At 45.8% G+C, this 21,197-nt stretch overlaps 1 protein-coding gene across 6 annotated transcripts; it reads left to right on the top strand.

Moving 5' to 3' along the window:
- The first annotated feature begins 7,805 nt into the window (after positions 1-7,805).
- Positions 7,806-20,150, top strand: LOC120315937 (zinc finger protein 345-like). 6 transcript variants are annotated; one of them, XM_039360991.1, is made up of 6 exons: positions 7,806-8,660; positions 11,208-11,285; positions 12,101-12,175; positions 13,772-13,999; positions 16,076-18,589; positions 19,680-20,150. In XM_039360991.1, exons 2-5 carry the CDS (start codon positions 11,252-11,254, stop codon positions 17,941-17,943), a joined length of 2,205 nt encoding a protein of 734 aa, XP_039216925.1. In that variant the 5' UTR covers positions 7,806-8,660; positions 11,208-11,251; the 3' UTR covers positions 17,944-18,589; positions 19,680-20,150. The 6 variants fall into 6 exon arrangements, with proteins under 6 accessions (XP_039216925.1, XP_039216926.1, XP_039216924.1 ...); XM_039360990.1 differs by having other exon boundaries at positions 7,807-8,660; positions 11,232-11,285; XM_039360992.1 differs by lacking the exon at positions 12,101-12,175 and having other exon boundaries at positions 11,232-11,285.
- Positions 20,151-21,197: the final 1,047 nt, after the last annotated feature.

Here is a 21,197-nt window from a genome sequence, read left to right as displayed (position 1 = left end):
ACAGCTTTCAGGAGCTCAGTTAATATTGGTAATTAATTTGCCTAACTGATTCAGATGGTGATATTTGGGTCTTTGGATTATCCAGCATGTTTATGGCAAAGATGGTGATTGATAAAAGGAGGTGATTGATACCTATAACATTCAAGTGGAAGAGTCACTGTGGTGGAATTTCTGGCTAGAGTAGAGGGGGAAGTAAAATGGCTGGCTAGCTTAGAGTGGCTCGGTGGGACTCTTGAAGCCTTTATCTGGCTATTCCCCAGAGAACGCCCTGGTGGTGCAATGGTTAAAGTGCAGTATTGCAGGCAAACTCTGCCCACAGCCTAATGGGGCTCAAGGTTGTCTCAGCCCTCCATCCTTCTGAGGTCAGTAAAATGAGGACCCAGATTGTTGGGGGCAATATGCAAAAAAAGCTTACAGTGTAAACCATCCAGAGCAGTGCTTCTCAACCTTTTTAATGCCGCGACCCCCAACCGGTCGTAAGTCGAGGACTACTCAACCGGTCGTAAGTCGAGGACTACTCAACTGGTACAGCACCATTTGCAGAATGGGACTTTTGGTGGGCTCAGCAGGACAGAGACAGCCTGGACAATTCCTATTGGCTTTTGAAAGCCAATAGAATTAGACTCTATTCAAGAGGGTCTATTCTACTGGCTTTCAAAAGCCAATAGAATAAAAGGGAGTAGCACAGCTAAGGAAAAGGGGAAAAAATGGCTGACTGCGTTGTTTGGCGACCCCCGTGAAATGGTCGTTCGACCCCAAATGGGGTCCCGACCCACAGGTTGAGAACCGCTGATCCAGAGAGTGCCATAGGGTGATATATAAGTCTAAATGCTATTGCTAATGCAGGGAGTATGGCAAAATTAACGTCAGGCGCAAGGAAACAGAGTAACACTCTGAGTGGATCAGAGCAGTTTCTTTATTGCTATTCACCTATTTACAAGAACCTCGCCAGACTAACTGCACTCTCTTGGGAACAGCCAGATAAAGGTTTCAGGAGTCTGCCTTTGTCACCTCTCACGGAGCAACTCTAAGTTAGCCAACTTCTTTACGCTCTGATCTACTCTAGTTTGAAATTCCACCATAGGAACAGGAACCTGTCTTGTGCCTATAAAGGTGTTAGACAATTCTTGGCCACCATGGCCATTTAGCCATATCCAGAGGGCATTAGGTTGGAGGAGGTTGATATAAGCCAACTGATTCTGTATTTTGTCAAGGCTAACCTATAATGTGTTGTCTCCTTCCCTGAAAAGTCCTTCCCATCCTCATTAGAAGGGATCTTCCTGAAGACTCCTTGGAGCTCTTTGAGCCTGGGTGTTGGCTTGCAGAGATTTCATTACCCAACTAGGTACCATCAGCACAGCCAACAAAACCTCTGCAAGCCAACAACCAAGCTGAGAGAGCACCAGGACTCCACAGTTCAACCCTGAACTGCAGATATTCCCTTCTGTTGGGTGGATTTTTTCTGCACAACCATCTGCAATGAAAAGAAACTCAGGATGGCTTAGCGCAAAACATGCTAATAACTTGCACCCAATCTTCTCAGATCTCCAAGCTGGTCACTGACACACACCACAACCAAAGAGAGTGCGCGCACTTAAAGCGGTATATAAGTCTCATAAATAAATAAATAAATAAATAAATAAGATGGGTAGGTCATCTAGTCTCCAAAGAGCAACCTCTACAATCTGGACCACAGCTACCCGCTGTAGCTCTCAGAAACACGATATTGGCTTCACATGGGCTGTGACCAATCCATTTGTGAGGAGGGTTAGACAAAAGTATTTTGATTAATGCCCAAGAATTTTCCCTCCCTTCCTTATGCTCTAATAGGGAGCGATTTGAGGGGACAGCAGAAGCTCTACCTATGTCATTATTCCCTGCAATTAAACTATGATACTATATAGAAGTTATACTGCTCAGAGACAAAATACCAGTTTCTTTGACTAGTTGCATTGGTAGTCTTTAAGTTAACAGCAACCTGTATGAAATGGGTAGATATAGCCCAGGGGTAGGCAATCTTGGCTCTTTTATGACTCGTGGACTTCAACTCCCAGAATTCCTGAGCCAGGTAGGCTGGCTCAGGAACTCTTGGGGTTGAAGTCCACAAGTCATAAAAGAGCCAAGGTTGCCTACCCCTGATATAGCCTATCAAATTTTGCAACCATTTGAATACAGAAAACCCATTAGAAGGACTAAAAGGCAGTCCTAATTCTGCCTGTCCTCCTTCCCTTGCCATAATATCCTAGATCTGAAGGAAATCATATTTTAAAAATGGATGACATTAAACTGCAGATACCTGCAATTTACATACTACTGTATATTGTCTGATCAGATTGCCTATCCCTGGACTATACTATATGGAATTCCATCTTTGAATATATCTCCATAATACAAAGAATGTACATGCAAAATTTTAGACCCATTTAAAAAATATGGGTCAAATTCTCCCGTTATATTAACTTCTAGGTCAGAGGTAGGCAACCTTGGCTCTTTTCTGTCTCGTGGACTTCAACTCCCAGAATTCCTGAGTCAGCATGGCTCATCTTGGAAACCTCTCCCTTTCCCCTCAGCATGGCTGGCTCAGGAATTCTGGGAGTTGAAGTCCATGAGTCATAAAAGAGCCAAGGTTGCCTGCCCCTGGTCTAGGTGCATGTACTCTAACCTCCCATCCTCCACTCCCATGAGAGATCCGTTCAATATGATCTCATTCATCTGCAGCCCAAAACAGTATACAGGCAGTCCTCAACTTACGACCACACAATTGAGCTCAACATTTCTGTTGCTGAGACGTTTGTTGAGTAGGTTTTGCCCCATTTTACGACCTTTCTTGCCACAGTTGTTAAGCAAATCACTGCAATTGTCAAGTTAGTAACACAGTTGTTAAGTGAATCTGGCTTCCCCACTGACTTTGCTTGTCAGAAGGTCGCAAAAGGGGATCACGTGGCCCCTGGGACACTGCAACCGTCATAAATATGAGCCAGCAGCCAATGTCGAATTTTGTGGTCAAAATGCAATGGTTGTAAGTGTGAAAAACGGTCGTAAGTTACTTTTTTCAGTGCCGTTGTAACTTTGAACGGTCAATAAACAAACCACTGTAAGTCAAGGCCTACCTATATTTCAGGTTTCCCATTTGACAGAAGGAGCCCAGCTTCCTTCTGAGCCAACATTCCAAAAAATGAGTCAAAATACAGAAGGTGGGGTAAACAAAACAAAGCCACTGTTGGTGAACCAAATTGCAGGCCCATCTTTTGCTACATTTTTTATTATCACTAGTTGTCCTCCTTCAGTGTCTTCCTAAGTCCAGTTACTAATATCCCTTGATGAACCTGTTAGTGATTAAACTCGCCCTCCACACCCTGGAGGGATTTATGTATTCCTTTGTCAATGGACCTTGGACTGGACAGGAAGAGAGATCATCGTGGGTGAAAAGGTTAGGTAGAGAAGTAGAAGGGATAGTGTTAGGATCAAAGGAGCAGTTGCCCAATGGATGTAAATAATTTGTAGGATCACCATCCATAGGCCCACTGGAACAACCACAGCAATTTCCTATCAGGACTGTTGATAATGCCTGGCTGATGCTTAACTACTAAGTCTCTCAGATCTGGAAATGGCAACCAAATGAGCAGGAAGAGCATAGCAGGTCTATTGGAACCGAACAGTTTTGGTCTGATGTTGTTCAGCTTAAAGAAGATGGGTGACCCCTAATCCCTAGAGGCAAAGGCTGTTCTCTTTCGTTGTTTTGCCTGAAATAGTTGCTTCTTTGCATTTGTTGCACTTGCAGATTATGCATGTCCTACGTTTGTTCCCTCTCTTAGGGAGTCTCTCTTCTCACTCCTTTCCTTTCCCCACTGATCCATGCTTTCCTTCTCATTTGCCATGCTGCCCTGCAGCCAGTGGTGGGATTCAGCCAGTTCGCACCACTTCGGCAGAACCAGTAGCTAATTTTTTTGTTGCCTAAGCCCAGAATGGATTTCCAGAAGCGGCATCCACACGATTGTTCACATATTTGAACCCCACCACTGCCTGCAGCAATATCTGGACATGCCATGCTAGAACCGTGGTGGCGCAGTGGTTAGAATGGAGTATTGCAGGCTAATTCTGCTCACTGCCAGCAGTTTGATTCTCACTGGCTCAAGATTGACTCAACCTTCCATCCTTCCGAGGTTGGTAAAATGAGGACCCAGATTGTTGGGGGCCATAGGCTGACTCTGTAAACCATTTAGAGAGGGCTGTAAAGTACTGTGAAGCGGTATATAAGTCTAAGTGCTATTGCTGAGGTGTTATTGCTATGCCAAGTTGATCATGTTTTCTAGAGTGCAAATTTGCTATGAATGCAGCAGAAACACCATTCAAGTCTTTAGGCTCCATTTATGGATTTATTAAGACTGCACCATAAACAAGGTAATGTTCTGGTGCCCTTATGAAGGAACCTAACTGGGATCAGTCAGAAAAGGTTAAGCTGATTGGTTGCTCCTGGTCCTTTCATAGAGGTTTAATGATCAGAGAACAGTCACAGGAAAACATCTGGGGCACAGATGCTGGCCAGTCACTGCAAATCATAGTTAAAAGAACAGCCTTCCTCGAGTTTTCTTGGATCATGCACACTGATAGAATTTGTACTTCAAGCCACTTTCAGGGTCCTGCTTGCTTTAGGGAAGATTGGGCCAAAAAGATTAGTTAAAAAACCCGGGATCCTGTTCAAATTGGCCATTTCTTCATTATAAGGGGCACAGAAGGAATTTGAATGTGATAAAATACGTATCTAACATTAGATGTGTTTCCAGAGAAAGGTCACCTCTGTATACTTGATTGCTTTGAACAAAGGCTATTTTGTGTCCTGTTCCACTCCATCTTGCTGGGTGTATCACACAATCCTATTTTGATTTGGGAGATCCATTCATGTATTTTATTCCCCATCCATTCCTGATATTATTTTCATATTAAGATAAATTGCAAAAGGAAGCACTGAGGTTGCCTAGCAAACAGAAGGTTCTCCTCAATCGGCTACTGTATAAATTAAACAAGAAGTAGTTTGGTGGGGGGGGGACAGTTCCTCCACACTGAAGTGGAGATAGCAATATCTGATGACAATTTGTGGTTGCAATGGATCTAGGAAAGTTGTATAGTTATTTTGACTGCCCTGCCTAGAATCTAAACAGATGTTCACTATTTTCAGGATGAATGAATTTTCCAAAGGTGCTAGAAATTAGAGCCATCACCTATACATGGGGTATAGCTCACGTGTAGAAATTGTGTGCCAACTGCAGATTGTGATCAGTGAATCCATTGCTCCAAGGTTGTTGAGCAAGGAGTTGGTGATTTATTGTCCAAAAGAGGGATCCTCTCCAATACAGCTGTGTCTGAAATGAGCAGGAATCTCCGTGTGTTGTGAATTAAATAGACTAGGGGAATAAAAATGTTTCAGTCAACAAATCTTGTTTTTATGTCTACAGCAAGTGTTCTTCCTCTCAGACATTCTTTGGAAATACAAACACATTGCCTTATTATGTAGCTTAGGCCCTGGTCAGTAGATCGCCTTTTCCTGACTGGCTTTGCATATTGCACTAAATTCCAGCTTCTTCAATCATGGTTTGTGCAATAAGCCAGAGTAAGCTGGGTGCCTACAATATTTAATCAAATCATAATTTAAAAACCACAGTGGTGAGATTCATATAGCAAGCTAAACTATAACCTTTACCACGCCAACTCACTCCTATCATAGTTATTATAAAGCTCTGGTAAATCATTTAAAATATCCTTACACTGCCTTAAATTTACTTTTTATCCTACTTGATGTGCAACACATAGATGCAGACATTCACAGACAAAATGGTTCTTGTATAGCTTCCCATTAACAAAGGGGTTATGCAATTATATGAAATATAAGAACATAATCCTTTTCCAAGGATGAGTATGACCTGCTAAGATCCTCTTCAGGCAATCTAAATAGCAGAATCATAAAATATCTGTCTATGGAGATTCTCAATCATCCAGGTGATGGTTGTCCCAAAGTTGCTGCCTTGGTTTCTCCCCCCCCCCTTTTTTTTTTAAAAAAAATTTCACTTCTCACCCAGGACACTTCTTCAGTTCTAACCGGTGGGGAATGGAAGGATTTATATTCTTTGTTGTCATCTGGTCATTACCACTTTGAGGGTCAGTTGTTAAGTCTCGGAGAGTCATTCAGGCCACTTGGAGGTTAATCTGTATTCTCAGAGTCACCTAAGTCAGAGTGTAAACAGGTGTGGAACCTTCCCAGGAATGCTATTCTCTAAAGCACCTCAAGGCAGGACAAGAACATATGGAAACTAGTCAAGGAGAGAAGCAACCTAGAACTAGGCTGACAGAACAATTAATCAGTGGAACAACTTGCCTGTAGAAGTTGTGAATGCTCTAACACTAGAAGTTTTTAAGTTTGGACAGCCATTTGTCTGAAATGGTATAGGGCAGGGGTGTCAAACTGCCGGCCCACGGATCAGATACATCATAGCGAAACCACACCCACCCCATTGCTGGCAATGGCAAAAAAGTCACGATACGTCACGACACATCATGTGACGTTGCAAGTTTGACATCCCTGGTATAGGGCTTCCTGCATGAGCAGGGGGATGGAATAGGAATAGGATAGGATAGAATAGAACTGGAAGGGACCTTGGAGGTCTTCTAGTCCAGCCCCCTGCTCAAGGAGGAGAACCTATACTATTTCAGACAAGTGACTGTCTAGTCTCTTCTTGTATCCCATCTGAGGATTGAGCTGCCTCTTACCAGACTTTTGTCCTGACTTGGGTCTTCTTCTTGTCTTCCAAGGTCATTCCCACATACTATCACAGCATCAGACTTGAACTGGGGCCTTGCTAACACAAAACAACAACTAATATTAAATTCCCCCAGATGTGCCTACAATTGTGTTTTCTTGAATCCATGTAACCCGGCTGATTCTGATCCAGCATGTAACTCCAAGATTATCTTTATAGATACCATTAAAGGATTATTGCATTCAAGGCCTCTTACTCAGCCCTCTGCTCTATACCAGTAGTACAGGACTTAATGCCATTACAATAACACTGAGAGGTGTTTCTCCTGATATTTTGGCCCAGATCTTACCCTCTCTCTCTGGATCTGCCTTCTGAAACAACTGAAACTCCACTTCATCTTCTAATGCCACATTTTTCCATTTTTTTTTGAAGATATTTTATTGTTGGAGTTTTAGGACATCTTCACTATATCTGTTTCCACCATTCCTCTTCCTATCAGGGTTAAAAATGTGCATTTCCACATAGACATTGTGGGAAGTCAGCCCCCCAGAGAAGGAATTATTAAAAGGGCAGAAAAATTTATTTCCTCCAAGGATCTAAAGAGGCAGGAAAGCATGCCCAGTTTTCTTAATAGCCCCAGGTCTCCCTTCCCCAACCAGAAACCAGCTCTATAGAGATGCAGATGTAAATCCAGGGAGCTAGGAGATTAAGAAGACAAAGACCTAAAATCTACATATCCCATCCAAACTCTAAGAGTCATCAGTCCCAGGGAAACAGGATATGACCTTTGGACATAAGATTGACCCATTACCATCAGAATACCAGAAAGGCACATTCAGACTCAGGTCAAAGTTCATGCCACAGGAACAACTCCAAACAAAAGGCTACAGAGGGTATAAAAACCTACTCCCTACACGTGTTCAGCTCTTTTTTTTTTTTTCACTTCTCTTGCTGCCAGAACCATCTTCCTGTCTGGCTCTCCTCTTCAATAAACTAGAACCTTCTTCCCAAAGCAGTTGCCATGTTTATTCCCAGTTTGGATGAACCACGATGAAGACCTTTCTTCCAACAACATTAAACAACGTGGGGAGGGGGAGCATGAGGATGCTGCTGCCCGGAGCGTACACAGGACAAACCAGACGCGCGTGACCCAGATTTTTTTTCGGAGGCGCGTGGATATCGAGGGAGCCAGCAGAGGGCTCCGGCTTGCCGATTTCCAGGGTTTGGGGGCTGCGGTCTTCCCGCTCACCTCTTTTCTTCGCCGGATGTATCCGGGGTTGAGCTTCCTGGGTCGGGAGGTGGCGGCTGAAGCCCGAGTGATCAGAGCATCCCACCTCCCAAAAGAGAAGAGTCGGAGCTCTTGCTCCTCCTTCGGAGCCGTCGGCGACCCCTCGCAAGCGGGGCAGCGGGGCTTACAGACGGCTGCAAATAAATCCCAGAGCCGGAGCGGCGGCGGCAACGGCTGTGTTCACGAACAGCTGGAGACTCCGGAGCTTAGAAGAAGTTTGGACAATTAGAAGGAAAAACCAGGTTCTCTCCGGTGGGAGAAGAGGAATTGCCCCGAAAGGAGCAGCCAGGAGACGGAGGCAAAGCTGGAAGCCGGCTGACTTCCTCGAGAGTGAGTCTTGTTGAATTCAGGAGTGAAAAATAGAGTATTCTGGAGAACTCCTTGCAGGATCCGGCCACTCATCTCCTCATCCTTGGTTCCTCCGGCGGCCAGCCATGCCCCTTCTGGGAATGCCTGAGCGGCAGGTCAAAGGAACCCATTTTTTTCCTGCTGGACGTCCTTTGTGACTGATTTCAGAAGTAGCTGGATATGGAAGCTCTACACCGCCACCCTGAGAGTGAGGCATCGATAACTTCCCATCTTCCATTCTACTTTGGTCTCTTCTTGTGGGTGTGAATTCTGTAAGTTGATTATACACTGTGTGAAAAAATGCTTCACTTCACGGAGTCCCTGGAGTTTCTGCGTTTCTCCTATATGGACAGCTTTCTTAGGACCTATAGCAAAGGTTCATTTACTTCTAGGAAGCATAATGCATTGCTATAGCTTACCTTTCTTCCTCCAGTTACTGTGCCAATCCTAGCCTAGTTGGTCCCTTTCAGAAGAGTTGAGTTTGCCAGGGGTTTGCACAGCAAGCTTAAACCTGGTTAACCAAAAACTTACCATCAGCATTGGTACATGTTGAGCTTGGCTAAGTTTAACCATGATCAGTTTGGGGATGGATTAGTAGGTTGTGCCAACCCAGCTCATTTGTTGGTGGTATTCTCTACACCCAGAAAATTAAATTTATTATGCTGTCCATCTTGCAGTTTGATTCTCAGTGGCTTACAATATAATAAAACACAGCTATAAAAAAACAATAAATATAAAAACAGATTAAAATGATAAAAGATGAAAACAAACTAAAAAACAACCACATTGATTTGAATTCCCATCCACACAGGCAGAGGAGAATCTAGTGAAATGCTGGATGGTGCCCTCTTGGAGAAAGCTGCTATACTAATCCCTGTCTCTGCAATAATAGGCCACTAGCTTAAAATCAATTAAGGAAAGAAAAAAGGCCAACCAATTACATGGCATGTACAGCTGAATAAACATGACATGCCAAGCCATAAGCTGGGTAGGGTCCACATACAAAGTCAAAGTGTGGCTGGGTACTTTATGGTTCAGGATATTGTGTAAACCAGTGGTTCTCAACCTGTGGGTCGGGACCCCATTTGGGGTCGAACGACATTTCACGGGGGTCGCCAAACAAGGCTGTCCGCCATTTTTTCCCCCTTTTCTTTGGCCACGCCCCTGGCACCTGGTGATGTATAAGTGGTTGGGGGTCACCACAACATGGGGAACTGTATTATGGGGTCGCGGCATTAGAAAGGTTGAGAACCACTGGTGTAAACCAAGGCAACAGGGTTAGTTTATGAACCACAATTGGGAGGTGTGTGAACACAGTCATAAAGGATTTTGTCCAGTTGCATTTCAGTGTGCTATATACAGGTAGTGCTCAACTTAACAACTGTTTATTTAGCGATCATTCCCAGTTACAATGCCACTGAAAAAAGGGACTTATGATGGGTTTTCACACTTATTTTTTTTATTAAAAGTTTTATAAATTTATTACAATATAAACCCCCCACCCCATCCCCCCCTCCCCCACTTCCCAGAGCTGATTACAGGGTAAAACAAACTAATAAACAAATGTAATCCAACTAACATAAACCAACTAAACTATCAATCAAAACCATAAGACACTTTAACTCCTCAATACAAATATTAAGTCAAAAATAATAATATAATTAAAACTATTAATAATTATCTAAAATCTACTCAAAAGCAAGATAATACTTTTCAACTTCATATTTCTTCTAAATATAATCAATCCATCTTCTCCAAACCATAATATATCTTTCTTGTGAATGGTCCTCCAGGTAGGTGGAGATCTTCGCCATATCTGCTAAATTAGACACTTTAAGTATCCATTCTTCCAAAGTAGGCAACAGATTTTTCTTCCAATATTGCCCCACCAATAATCTTGCAGCCGTTATAAGGTTCAACATCAAATTAGTTTCTTTAACATCAAAATCTACAGTAATACGCAACAAAAATAATTGCGGAGTAAACGTAATCTTTTTCTTAAAAATCTTTTGAATATTCCACCAAATCTTAATCCAAAAAGCTTTGGGCTTTCACACTTATGACCACGGTCATGTGATCCAAATTTCAAGGACTTGGCAACTGGCATTAATTTGCAATGGTTGCAGCTTCCTGAGCCTTGTGATGATCACTTGTCACCTTGCCAGCCCATTTTTGGCAAGCAAAGTGAAAGGGGGGGGGAAGTGGATTATTAATGACCACACTTGACAACTGTGGCAAAAAGCTCATAAAAAATCAGCTGTGACTCAGTTAACACCCAACTTGCTTAGCAACGGAAATTCTGGCCTCAACTGTGATCATGTTGAGGATTTCTTGTAAACATAATCCCTCTATTTCAGGCCCTCAGGCCTGATGCATCCTAGCAAAACCACGCCCACCCCATTGCTGGTCATGGCAAAAAAATTGCAATACCACACATCATGTGACGTTGCGAGTTTGACACCCCTGCTCTGTTTGATTTGGTAAACAAAGGTTCAGCAAAATATGGCCTCATGCAGCATAAGGAACTCGGTTATCCACTGCAATCTGCAAGAGTAAGGCTAGATTTATCAATGTTTTAATAACCTGCCCCAGGGCTTCATTTTTGCTCTTATTTCCTTATGGAAGAGAAAGTCCATTTGTACTCAAGCTCCCTGTGGTCTGGGAGCAAAATCCTGCCACTTGTGACCCCTGTAGTCCAAATCTTGAAATTCCTAGTCTTCGGCTGTGTAACCCAATCATAACACGACACTGTGTAACACAACAGGCTTCTTCTTTCTGTCCTGTCACTTGGCTCAGTATGCAGGATGTTGTCGTTTCAGGGGTTTGTCTTTTCATATTCACAGAAGCACCGATCCCCAACGTCATGCAGGAAAACTATGAGAATGTGATCTCACTGGGTGAGTAGCTTGTCATCTATCAGGGTGCTGCTATGCCATCTTTCCTGACACTGCTCCTGGCCTTAATCCATTGCTGCAGTTTCCACCCAACAGTTCAGTTTTGGAAGTGGCCAGCCTCTTTCCTTATCTAAAGGAAATAGATAAGCCAGGCTTAACATTTCGGCAAGGGGAGGGGGGCTTGGGTTGATTGAACGATGCAGTATAGTTGGTTTATTGGTGGGGAGAGATTCCTTGGTTTTTATTAAATTGTGATATGCCTATCTGTTTATGGCCACAATCCTGGTTGGAAGAGACTCCGAGGGCTGCCAAAGGTAAGCAGATATGTTGTTGGGCTGTCCCATGAGGTGACACAAAAGTGATACTGCCTGTGGACACCCTTGCTTGAGGCTGAAGGTACCCACCTCTGATTTAATATTATTTGGTCTGCATTGCCATAACCCTGGAGCTTCTTAGAATAAAGTTCTTCCCATCTTCTGCTATTTACTCTTTTAGCTAGGAACCGCCAGGACTTGAGCTCGTGATTGCTTGCATGTAAAATCTTTGAACTCACTTAAATCTGAAGTGGGTATCTTAATGATTGTGGAGCCAATGCAGAATAGGATTAGGGCACTGGACCAGGTTCAGGCCAGGTTCAAAATTCCCACTCGATCATGGGGCTCACTGGCTATCCTTTAGCCAGTTCCTCTTTCTTTCCAACCAATCTCATAGATTTATTATTGTAGGCATCAAATGAAGGGAATATCTCATGTTTGCCTCCTTGGTGTGGTGTGCCTTGATATCTTCTGACCTGCAACCTCCATTTCTCCCACCTGCAGCGGAGGAAATAGCAATCAGTTGGCCTAGGATAACTGCCTTTGCTGAAACTCACAGAAGAAGAGGACTGGGGCCTGGTAGGTCTGCAGGGAGGAGCAAGACTCTCCCTATCTCTGAATAAATGCTCAAGTTCCCTGGAACCTGAATCCCTCTATCCCTTATAACAGGGATCTTCAAACTTGGCACAGGGGTAGGCAACCTGGGCTCTTTTATGACTCGTGGACTTCAACTCCCAGAATTCCTGAGCCAGCATGGCTCAGCTTGGAAACCTCTCCCTTTCCCCTCAGCATGGCTGGCTCAGGAATTCTGGGAGTTGAAGTCCACAAGTCATAAAAGGGCCGAGTTTGAAGACCCCTGCTCTATAATTTAGAGTAATGGTTAAGGCACTAAGCTAGAAACCAGGTGACCGTGAGTTCTAGTTCCACTTTAGGCATGAAAGTCAGCCAGTGATTTTGTGCCAGCCATTCACTCTCTCTCAGCCCAACTGATTTCACAAAGTGGTTGTTGTGGGGAAAATAGGAGGAAGAATGAGTATTAGGTATGTTCACTGCTTTGAGTTATTTATAAAAAAAAATAATAAGGAAGGGATGTATTTTATCCTGAGATCACTATCCTAGGTTAAGGCCATTTCTGGATTTTATTCTTGGAAAAGGAACTTTTTCCCCAGTCATATTTTTTGTAATGCCATGAAGAGCTTTCACCTCACAAACATCTGTCAGCCACATGGACATTGTATCTAAAGTGGGAGGAAAGGCATTGTGCAAACGCAAATTGTATGACTGCAACATTTAGCGGTTGCAACACAGCAATTAGGTCAGAACAATTTTTCCCAACTCTAGTCCAGGGGTAGGCAACCTTGGCTCTTTTATGACTCGTGGACTTCAACTCCCAGAATTCCTGAGCCAGCCATGCTGAGGGGAAAGGGAGATGTTTCCAAGCTGAGCCATGCTGGCTCAGGAATTCTGGGAGTTGAAGTCCACCAGTCATAAGAGCCCAGGTTGCCTACCCCTGCTGTAGGCCCTTCAAGCATACCCACTTACGACTTCCATAATTCTCACCCTGCACAACCCTTGGATGCCCTGGTTGGGAATTATTGGCACTGTTGTCTGCCACATTTGGAAAACATCAGGTGGAAGAGGCTGTGCTAATTGGATTGGCAAGGATCCTGCTCCCTCGGTATCCTGTTGCTCTTGTATTTGGCTGACCTTTGGAAATAAGGTTTGCTGACCTTTGTAGCTGTGTCTCTATAGACAACTTTATACCCATAGCATTTGTTTTTCTTCCCTTCAATCGTGTCCAATTCTTGCAGACTCTGGACAAGCCCCTGCAGTTTTCTTGGCAAGCTTCTTCAGAAGTGGTTTGCCATTGTCTCCTTCTTACGGCTGAGGGAAAGTGACTAGCCCAAGGTTGCCCACTTAGCTTTGTGCCTTAGGTGGGATTAGAACTCACAGTCCCCTGTTTCTAGCCTGTCGCCTTCACCACTACATGAAAGAGGCACTCTATCCAAAGCATAAGTCCATTCATAATAACCATGCTCTGAAAATCTTTTCTGGCTGATTTGTACACGAAGCAGCCATTAAGGCACTAGGGCAGTTCAGCCCTTTTTCCCTAGCTGGAGCAGTTGGCAAAGCTACGCAGGAACTCCCTGTTTGCATTGTGTCTCTGTGGTGCAGTCATGGAGTCTGAACGGAGCCAAGCACCGCAGGCCCAGACGCAGAACCAGGCGGCCGCCACAAGCGAAAGTGGACTCAATGCTGACCTCCGTCGCCAGCTGGGCTTCATCCTGCAGACGGCTGGCCGGAGCCAAGTGGAGAAGATGCTGCGGGAGCTGGTGAAAGAGCAGAGCCAGGAAGAGAAGCGGAAAACAAGGAAGAAGGCACCTAACAGCCTCAAAGATGAAGGTGAGCTGGCCTCCTGGCGGGAACTGTGGGGATGCTGGGAATAAAGGGGAATGACTCTGTGTGTGCAAAATAACAGGAGAAGCATCTATAAAGGGAGTCAAGCAGGAACAGATTAGGTGAAACGTGGCTTAAGAGCCGTAACTGTGAGGGATCTTGGAGTTCTAATGGACAATACATTATTATTGTTGTTGATGATGATGGAAGGGACCTTGGAGGTCATCTAGTCCAACCTCCTGCTCAGGCAGGAAACCCTATACCATTTCAGACAAATGGCTGCCCAGTCTCTTCTTAAAAACTTCCAGTGTTGGAGCCTTCAGTTTCTGGAGGCAAATTGTTCCACTAATTAATTGTTCTAACTGTCAGGAAGTTTCTCCTTAGTTCTAGGTTGCTTCTCTCCTTGATTAGTTTTCATCCGTTGCTTCTTGTCCTGCCTTCAGGCGCTTTGGAGAATAGCTTGACTCCCTCTTCTTTGTGGCAGCCCCTGAGATATTGGAACACTGCTATCATGTCCCCCCTTGTCCTTCTCTTCATTAAATTAGGCATACTCAATTCCAGCAACCATTCCTTATGTTTTAGCCTCCAGTCCCCTAATCATCTTTGTTGTACTTCTCTGTACTCTTTTTAGAGTCAGCAATTTGTGGCAGCAGCCAAAAAAGCCAACACAATCCTTGGCTGCATTATCAAAGGGATAGACCAGTGGTGGGATTCAGCCGGTTCACACCAGTTCAGCAGAACCGATAGCTAATTTTTTGTTGTCCAGGCCCAGAGTGGACCTCCGGAAGCGGCATTCACACAGAGAACCGGTTGTTCACATATTTGAATCCCACCGCTGGGATAGACTCATGATCATGTGAAGTACTAGTCCCTCTTTACAAGCCTTGAGACTTTGGAAAGAGTGCAGAAAAGAGCAGCAAAGATGATTAGGGGGCTGGAGGCTAAAACATGTAGAACGCATATTGCCTTCCCCTTTGCCCTTTCCTTGGACAATTCAGGGGGTTCCAAGCCTGAACTGATAGAACTACCCCATTCTGGACTTTTAATTTTGTGGAGGATGGATTATTGCTAAATAAACAATTATACCAAGGGGAACAGCAGGGCCCATGGTCATGTGGATGGTGACAGTGGGAATTAGGGCAGCGATTCTTGGAATAAAAATTGTGACGTTGCAATCATCTTTCTATTTTTGAAAAAAAAATCCTGAAATTGGTATGTATAAGTGTGTGTGAGAGAGTAAAAGACATGTTGTTTTTTTTCCTGTAAAGCTGTGACTTTGAGCTGTGACTTTTGGAACAACCCCAGTGAGGAAGCCTATGCTATATTCTCCGTTCTGAGGGAGAATATTGTCAGATTTGAGAACTGCCTCCTAATGTACCATCACTGCTTCAGTTATTTCTGGAGGAACTATGGAACAGATGAGCTAAGGAACCGGAGCAATGAGTAGGGTTTGAAGAAGGGACTGACCATGTTCTGTTGTGTTTCACTGGAATGCCTTTCATCCCTTGTAGTTGGCTATATGGACTGGAGTAGGTAAAGGAGTCCCTGCAGATTCCAATCCACTGGTTGTAACTGACTGTAGGGGGTGATGCTCATTTCCATTTCGAAGGCCATTGAGCCAGTGCTGACTGAAGACATTTCTGTGGTCATGTGGCCACAGAACGCTCTTACCTTCCCACCAAAGTGGTACCTATTTATCTACTCGTGTTTGCATGCTTTTGAAGTCTAGGTTCACAGGAGCTAGGGTGATGACGGGAGCTCACCCTGTCGTGCAATGCTTGGGTCTCAAACCTGGGCTGTCTGCTTTCTAAACAACAAGCCCAGCACCTGAACTGTCAAGTCATCGCACCACCCTTGGACTAAGGTGCCAAATCTGTGCTGAAAAAAAGCCACTAGATGGTAGCACGGAAACCCAGAAAATTATCTTTGCTTGTGGCTAGTGGTGATCTGGATTTTTTGCAGCCCTCGTTTGCAACTAATAGGTGGGCCACTCCTGAAGCCCTGAAGGATGTCTCTTTGAGAAAACTAATCATTGGAGTTCAGTTGGTCCTGCTTCTTCTTATCTACTTATTTCTATTTCAGCTGCTGGGGAGAATGAAGAAGAGCTGCAGCCAGAACAAGACTGTGTGGAAAAGGAGACACCACCATCAAGGAGACCTATCAGCCCAGATGAGGCTTGTGCAAGCAGCAATTGGAGCCCGCGGAGCCCAGAGGACCAACAGCCTCCTCAAGACTCTGCTGTGCATCAGCAGGAAGGGAAGAATTCCGACAGCCACAGGCATCTGGAAAAGTCTGGGGTGTGTGGGGAGCATGGGAAGAAAAGCACGAGTGGTAGTGGTCGAGGCCACGGCATGCCCACACCAGAAAAACCACACCAATGCACCAAGTGTGGACGTTGCTTCCGGCAACACTCCATCCTGGCTAAGCATCAGAAGATCCACACTGGGGAGAAGCCCTACCTATGTATGGCTTGTGGCAAGCGATTCAACCGCAGCTCCAACCTGGTGCAGCACCAGCGCGTGCACACAGGGGAACGTCCCTTTCCCTGCACAGCCTGTGGCAAGGCTTTCACCCAGAAATCGGATCTGGAGCGTCATCAGCGGGTGCACACAGGGGAACGGCCATACACCTGCCAGGAGTGTGGGAAATGCTTCTCCGTCAGCTCCCACCTTGACCGACACAGGCGCATCCACCAGGACAACCCTCAGGAGCAGCCATCGGCCGCCTCTCTAGTCCCTGCTACCCACTACTGTCCCGACTGTGGGAAATGTTTCAGACATCGCTCTTCTCTCTCTAAGCACCGTAAGACCCACTTGGGAGAGCGCCCTTACCCCTGCAGTGCCTGTGGCAAGCGGTTCAGCCGCAGCTCCAACCTGGTACAGCACCAGCGCATTCACACAGGGGAGCGCCCGTTCCCTTGTGCCGACTGTGGCAAGAGATTCATCCAGCGTTCTGACCTGGAGAGACACCAGCGGGTGCACACCGGGGAACGCCCCTATACCTGTTCTCAGTGCGGCCAGGGTTTTTCTGTGAGTTCCCATCTGGACCGGCACCAGAGAGTCCATCAAGCCTTTGCAGCGGCTGCAGCTGCCCATTGCTGCCCCAAACCTGTTAAAGGGTTCCTCCTCAGCAGTGGGGCCAAGCAGACCCTGAAATACCAGCCGTACAACGGCAAAGGACGTCTCACTCGCAGCAGCCATTGTTTGGACTGTGGGAAGAGCCTGAGCAAGGTTCCCACTCAGCCGCCGGGGCTTGTGGTGGAGAAGCCCTACAAGTGTGAGGGTTGTGGGAAGGCCTTTGCCCAGCGCTCAGCGTTGATGAAGCACCAGCGCATCCACACCGGCGAGAAGCCTTTCTCGTGTGGGGAGTGTGGCAAGGGCTTCATCCAGAAGTCGGATCTGACCATCCACCAGCGCATGCACACCGGGGAGAAGCCGTATCGCTGTGACACCTGTGGCAAGTGCTTTAGTGTCAGTTCCAACTTGCTGACTCACCAGCGCACCCATCTGGGGGAGAAACCCTACGCCTGTGGGGAGTGTGACAAGGCCTTCGTCCAGCGCTCGGAGCTGACCATCCACCAGCGCGCACACACTGGGGAGAAGCCCTACAAATGCAGTCTCTGCGGCAAATGCTTCAGCCGCAGCTCTCACTTGAACCGTCACCGGCGTACCCACGGTGGCCAGAAGGACTCACCTGGTCCAGTCCCTTCCCCACTGCTTGCCCCCAACTCCCACAAGCCAGCCATTCCTCTGCCCACCTCCCTCTTCTCCACCTCCTTTTCGTCTTCCAGCCCTCTCCCTCCCTTACCTGCCTTCCCTTCCTCGCCCTCCCCTCTTCCCTTTCCTGCTTTGGAGCTGCCTTGGACCCTCCCCTTCCCATCCCAGGGTTTTCCCCATCCGGCCTATGTGCCCCCTGCTCCAGACACAGCCCAGGCTTCTCTAATCAACTAATTTTTGCCTCTTCCAGCCTCTTCTCCCCGTGTCCTCCTTCACTTCCTTCTAGCTGCTCTCCCAAATTCTTTCTGGTTTTGCTTCTTCCTTCTCCCTCCCTGTCGATTGAGCTCCGGTCTCTGTTTCCCTGCTCCAAATGATTTTCACTGGCTACCCAGGATGAAACTGGAAAGGAGAAGCAGGCAGAAATGGGGAGTGTGCATCACAGTGAAGCAGATGGCTCCAGGGCTGTATAACAGAGGGGCTCAATCCTTTCCTTCTTGCTGCCTTCTGCATTGTTGTGAGACAGTGTCAAACTCTCCGTCCTCCCACCAGGACTAGAACCCCCTGGGTACCAGCTTGGCTAGAAAAGAAAGGAAGTTGGCAGCTCCAGTAGCAAGGATGCTGGTAAGCCTTGTCAGGTTGGGAGGGGGACGTTAGCAGCTTGCCCGATGATACCAGCCCAGTCATCTGAACTGTCCCTACCCTAGAATATTTAATGGTCATTCCTCTCTTTCTAGCTAACCTTGTCTATGCATCTGGCAAGACAAGAAAGAAGGAGTCACCATATGGTACAATATCCTGTCCCTTTGCAGAATGCATGGCAAGGAATCGCACTTTTGAGACTGCTTTATCCGACAAAACTCCATGCAATTGGAAAAACTGGGTAAGGAGTTTTTTTCTCTCTTGGATATATGAGCTTCTGCCCTGCTGTGTGCACATGTCTGTGGGATGGGGGAGAAAGAATTTGAATTTGATAGTATCTCACTACATTCTGATGTACTCAATTTTTTCTACGCAGAAGAAGGTGTTTGCAAGGAGGGGCAAAAAAATTATGAGGGCAGACATGACCACAGCATGGAAGCCCCATCCTTTTCTATGAGCTGTGGTGGCACAGTGGATAGAATGCAGTATTGCAGGCAAACTCTGTTCACTGCCAGGAGTTCAATCCTGACCAGCTCAAAATTGACTCAGCCTTCCATCCTTCTGAGATCAGTAAAATGAGGATCCAGATTGTTGGGGCAAATATGCTGACATTATAAGCCACCCGGTGAATGCTATAAAGTACTGTGGTGGGGTACATAAATCTAGTGCTGTTGCTATTTCTCTGTGCATTGAAACAAGGCTAAAAAATGAACAGGGTATCAGTTGAATGGTGGTGGCCACCATCCTGACTTTTTGGACCTGCATGGACACTTTGTCCCTATCTTGTCCAGATTCCATCCTGTGGTGTGTGCCACTCAGGCCAAATCTTTAATTCTTTGCAAAGATTTGGGAATCCTGAAGATCAAAGTTTGGAAAACTATTTCCTTCCAGAGGGTGCTAAACTACAACTCCCAGCAGTCCCTATGAGCAGGGGCAGTGCTACAGTAAAGGAAGCCTCTTGGTGTAGTTCAGCTTGAGCAAATTTTAAGTGCTCTCACTAGACTAGGGGTCTTCAAACTTGGCCCCTTTTATGACTTGTGGACTTCAACTCCCGGAATTCCTCAGCCAGCATGCCTGGCTGAGGAATTCTGGGAGTTGAAGTCCACAAGTCATAAAAGGGCCAAGTTTGAAGATCCCTGCACTAGACTACGCCTCAGGAACCTTTGTGAGAAGTGCTGCCAGTTCAACAGATACAAAACTGCTTTAAGTTTCTAAGATAGACACATCCTCATCTGTGTATCTCATACTGTAGCAGTGTCTTGCTTCTTTGATTTCCTCTCATTCTGACCTTTTTGTTTTGCCCTCCCCCAATTTTCATTTTGGTGCTGCAGATTATGGTGCATTTACAAAAGGGAAACCAGAGGAAGATGCTCTTGTGGGAGAGAGAACGCAACATCTGGTTTAGCAAGACTGAAAAAAATGGGACAATTTGGGACTGGCCGCTGTCCAGGCTAGAGACTGAGGTCCAGTGCCCTCTAGTGTACATTTAGCAAACAATCTCATGTGCCTTGTCTTCAAACACTTCTGCAATAGAAAAAGCTCCCATGTTTTCTTGTTCATAGTTGTCATCATAATCAGAAGTAGGGATTTCAAGAAGCCAACACTTTAAGTATTTTATATATATATAAAATTTATATATTTAATATAAACAAACCTGTTAGTAAAAATCACTTAGCTTTCGTCGGCCGGAGTGCCAACGTCGTCAGATAAAAGGATCCAGGGATAAAAGGAATCTGGGAGTTCGCTTATATAGCTGCTTGCTTCTGCGCTCTACTTCTTGAGCGCGTCATCAGTCCATTCATTTCAATCGGCCGTAATGCATTGAGTCATTCTGCGCTTCTCAACCTGTCTGTGGATTCAAAAGTTATTCTCTTGCTTTCAGTCGCTCCCCTGGCATGCGCCCGGGGGGTGGCTGTCCGATCGCTTCTGCTCCTCACCTCCCTCCCCCCTCACTTTGGATCAATCTTGGGCGTTAGTCCCCAGATTGCAACTCGGGCGCGCTGTCAGGTCGCCATCTTCCCTGGAGATCGCCGCCGTCTTGCCTATAGTCCCATCGCCTTGATCATGCAAGGGGTGACTGTCTGAATTGGCCTTTGTCCAGGATTGCATTTGGGGAGATTCACCCCCTAAGTCACTGCCAGATGATCACTCGTCAGTTCCAGCATCGCACCATACGCGCCTTAATTAATGACCATCATAGGCGCATAGAAGCACTGATGACCGGAATTCAAGAATGCCGTGAGTCCTGCCATGTTACACTAACATGCCAGAATTACCAGGCCCTCTACTAACAGGTCCGCCAGGCTACCAAAAGAGCGAGCCGACAAAAATCAATAGTAATCCAATGTAAAATGGACATTTTACAGGCATCGGACAACCGTGGACACACCAACAAACTGGTCCTCAATTTGTCCTCCAAATCCTTGACTCATGAACAAATCACATTAGAACGTGATACAGGACATAAGTTGACAGAGGAGCGATTGACTTAGTGGCGGCCCTAGAACCTACCATCCAGTGCATTGAGGCCAGCGACGAGGTCAGGAATTCGATTAGGCAACGCATCACAGGTCTATCGATGGGCCACAAATGATGTCAGGTGCTTCCCAAAAAGGAGGAAGAGGCCTTGGAACAACTGAAAAAGGACAACACCGTTGTCATCCTGCCAGCTGATAAGGGCAGGGCGACCGCTGTCATGGACAGATTGGTGTACACGGACAAAGCCCTAGCGCTGCTCAATAACGTCATAGCCTACAGAATCATCACCAAAGATCCGATGACAACGCTCAATCGCATCAACAAAGTACTGAGTAACCTCAAACACCAGGGAAAAATCAGTGATGACACAC

Source organism: Crotalus tigris, unplaced genomic scaffold, assembly GCF_016545835.1.
Source record: "Crotalus tigris isolate CLP2741 ecotype Arizona unplaced genomic scaffold, ASM1654583v1 scf7180000019189.1338056, whole genome shotgun sequence".
Classification (NCBI taxonomy): domain Eukaryota; kingdom Metazoa; phylum Chordata; class Lepidosauria; order Squamata; family Viperidae; genus Crotalus; species Crotalus tigris.
Note: the sequence above shows the minus strand (reverse complement) of the source record. Positions and strands in the feature narration are given on the sequence as shown.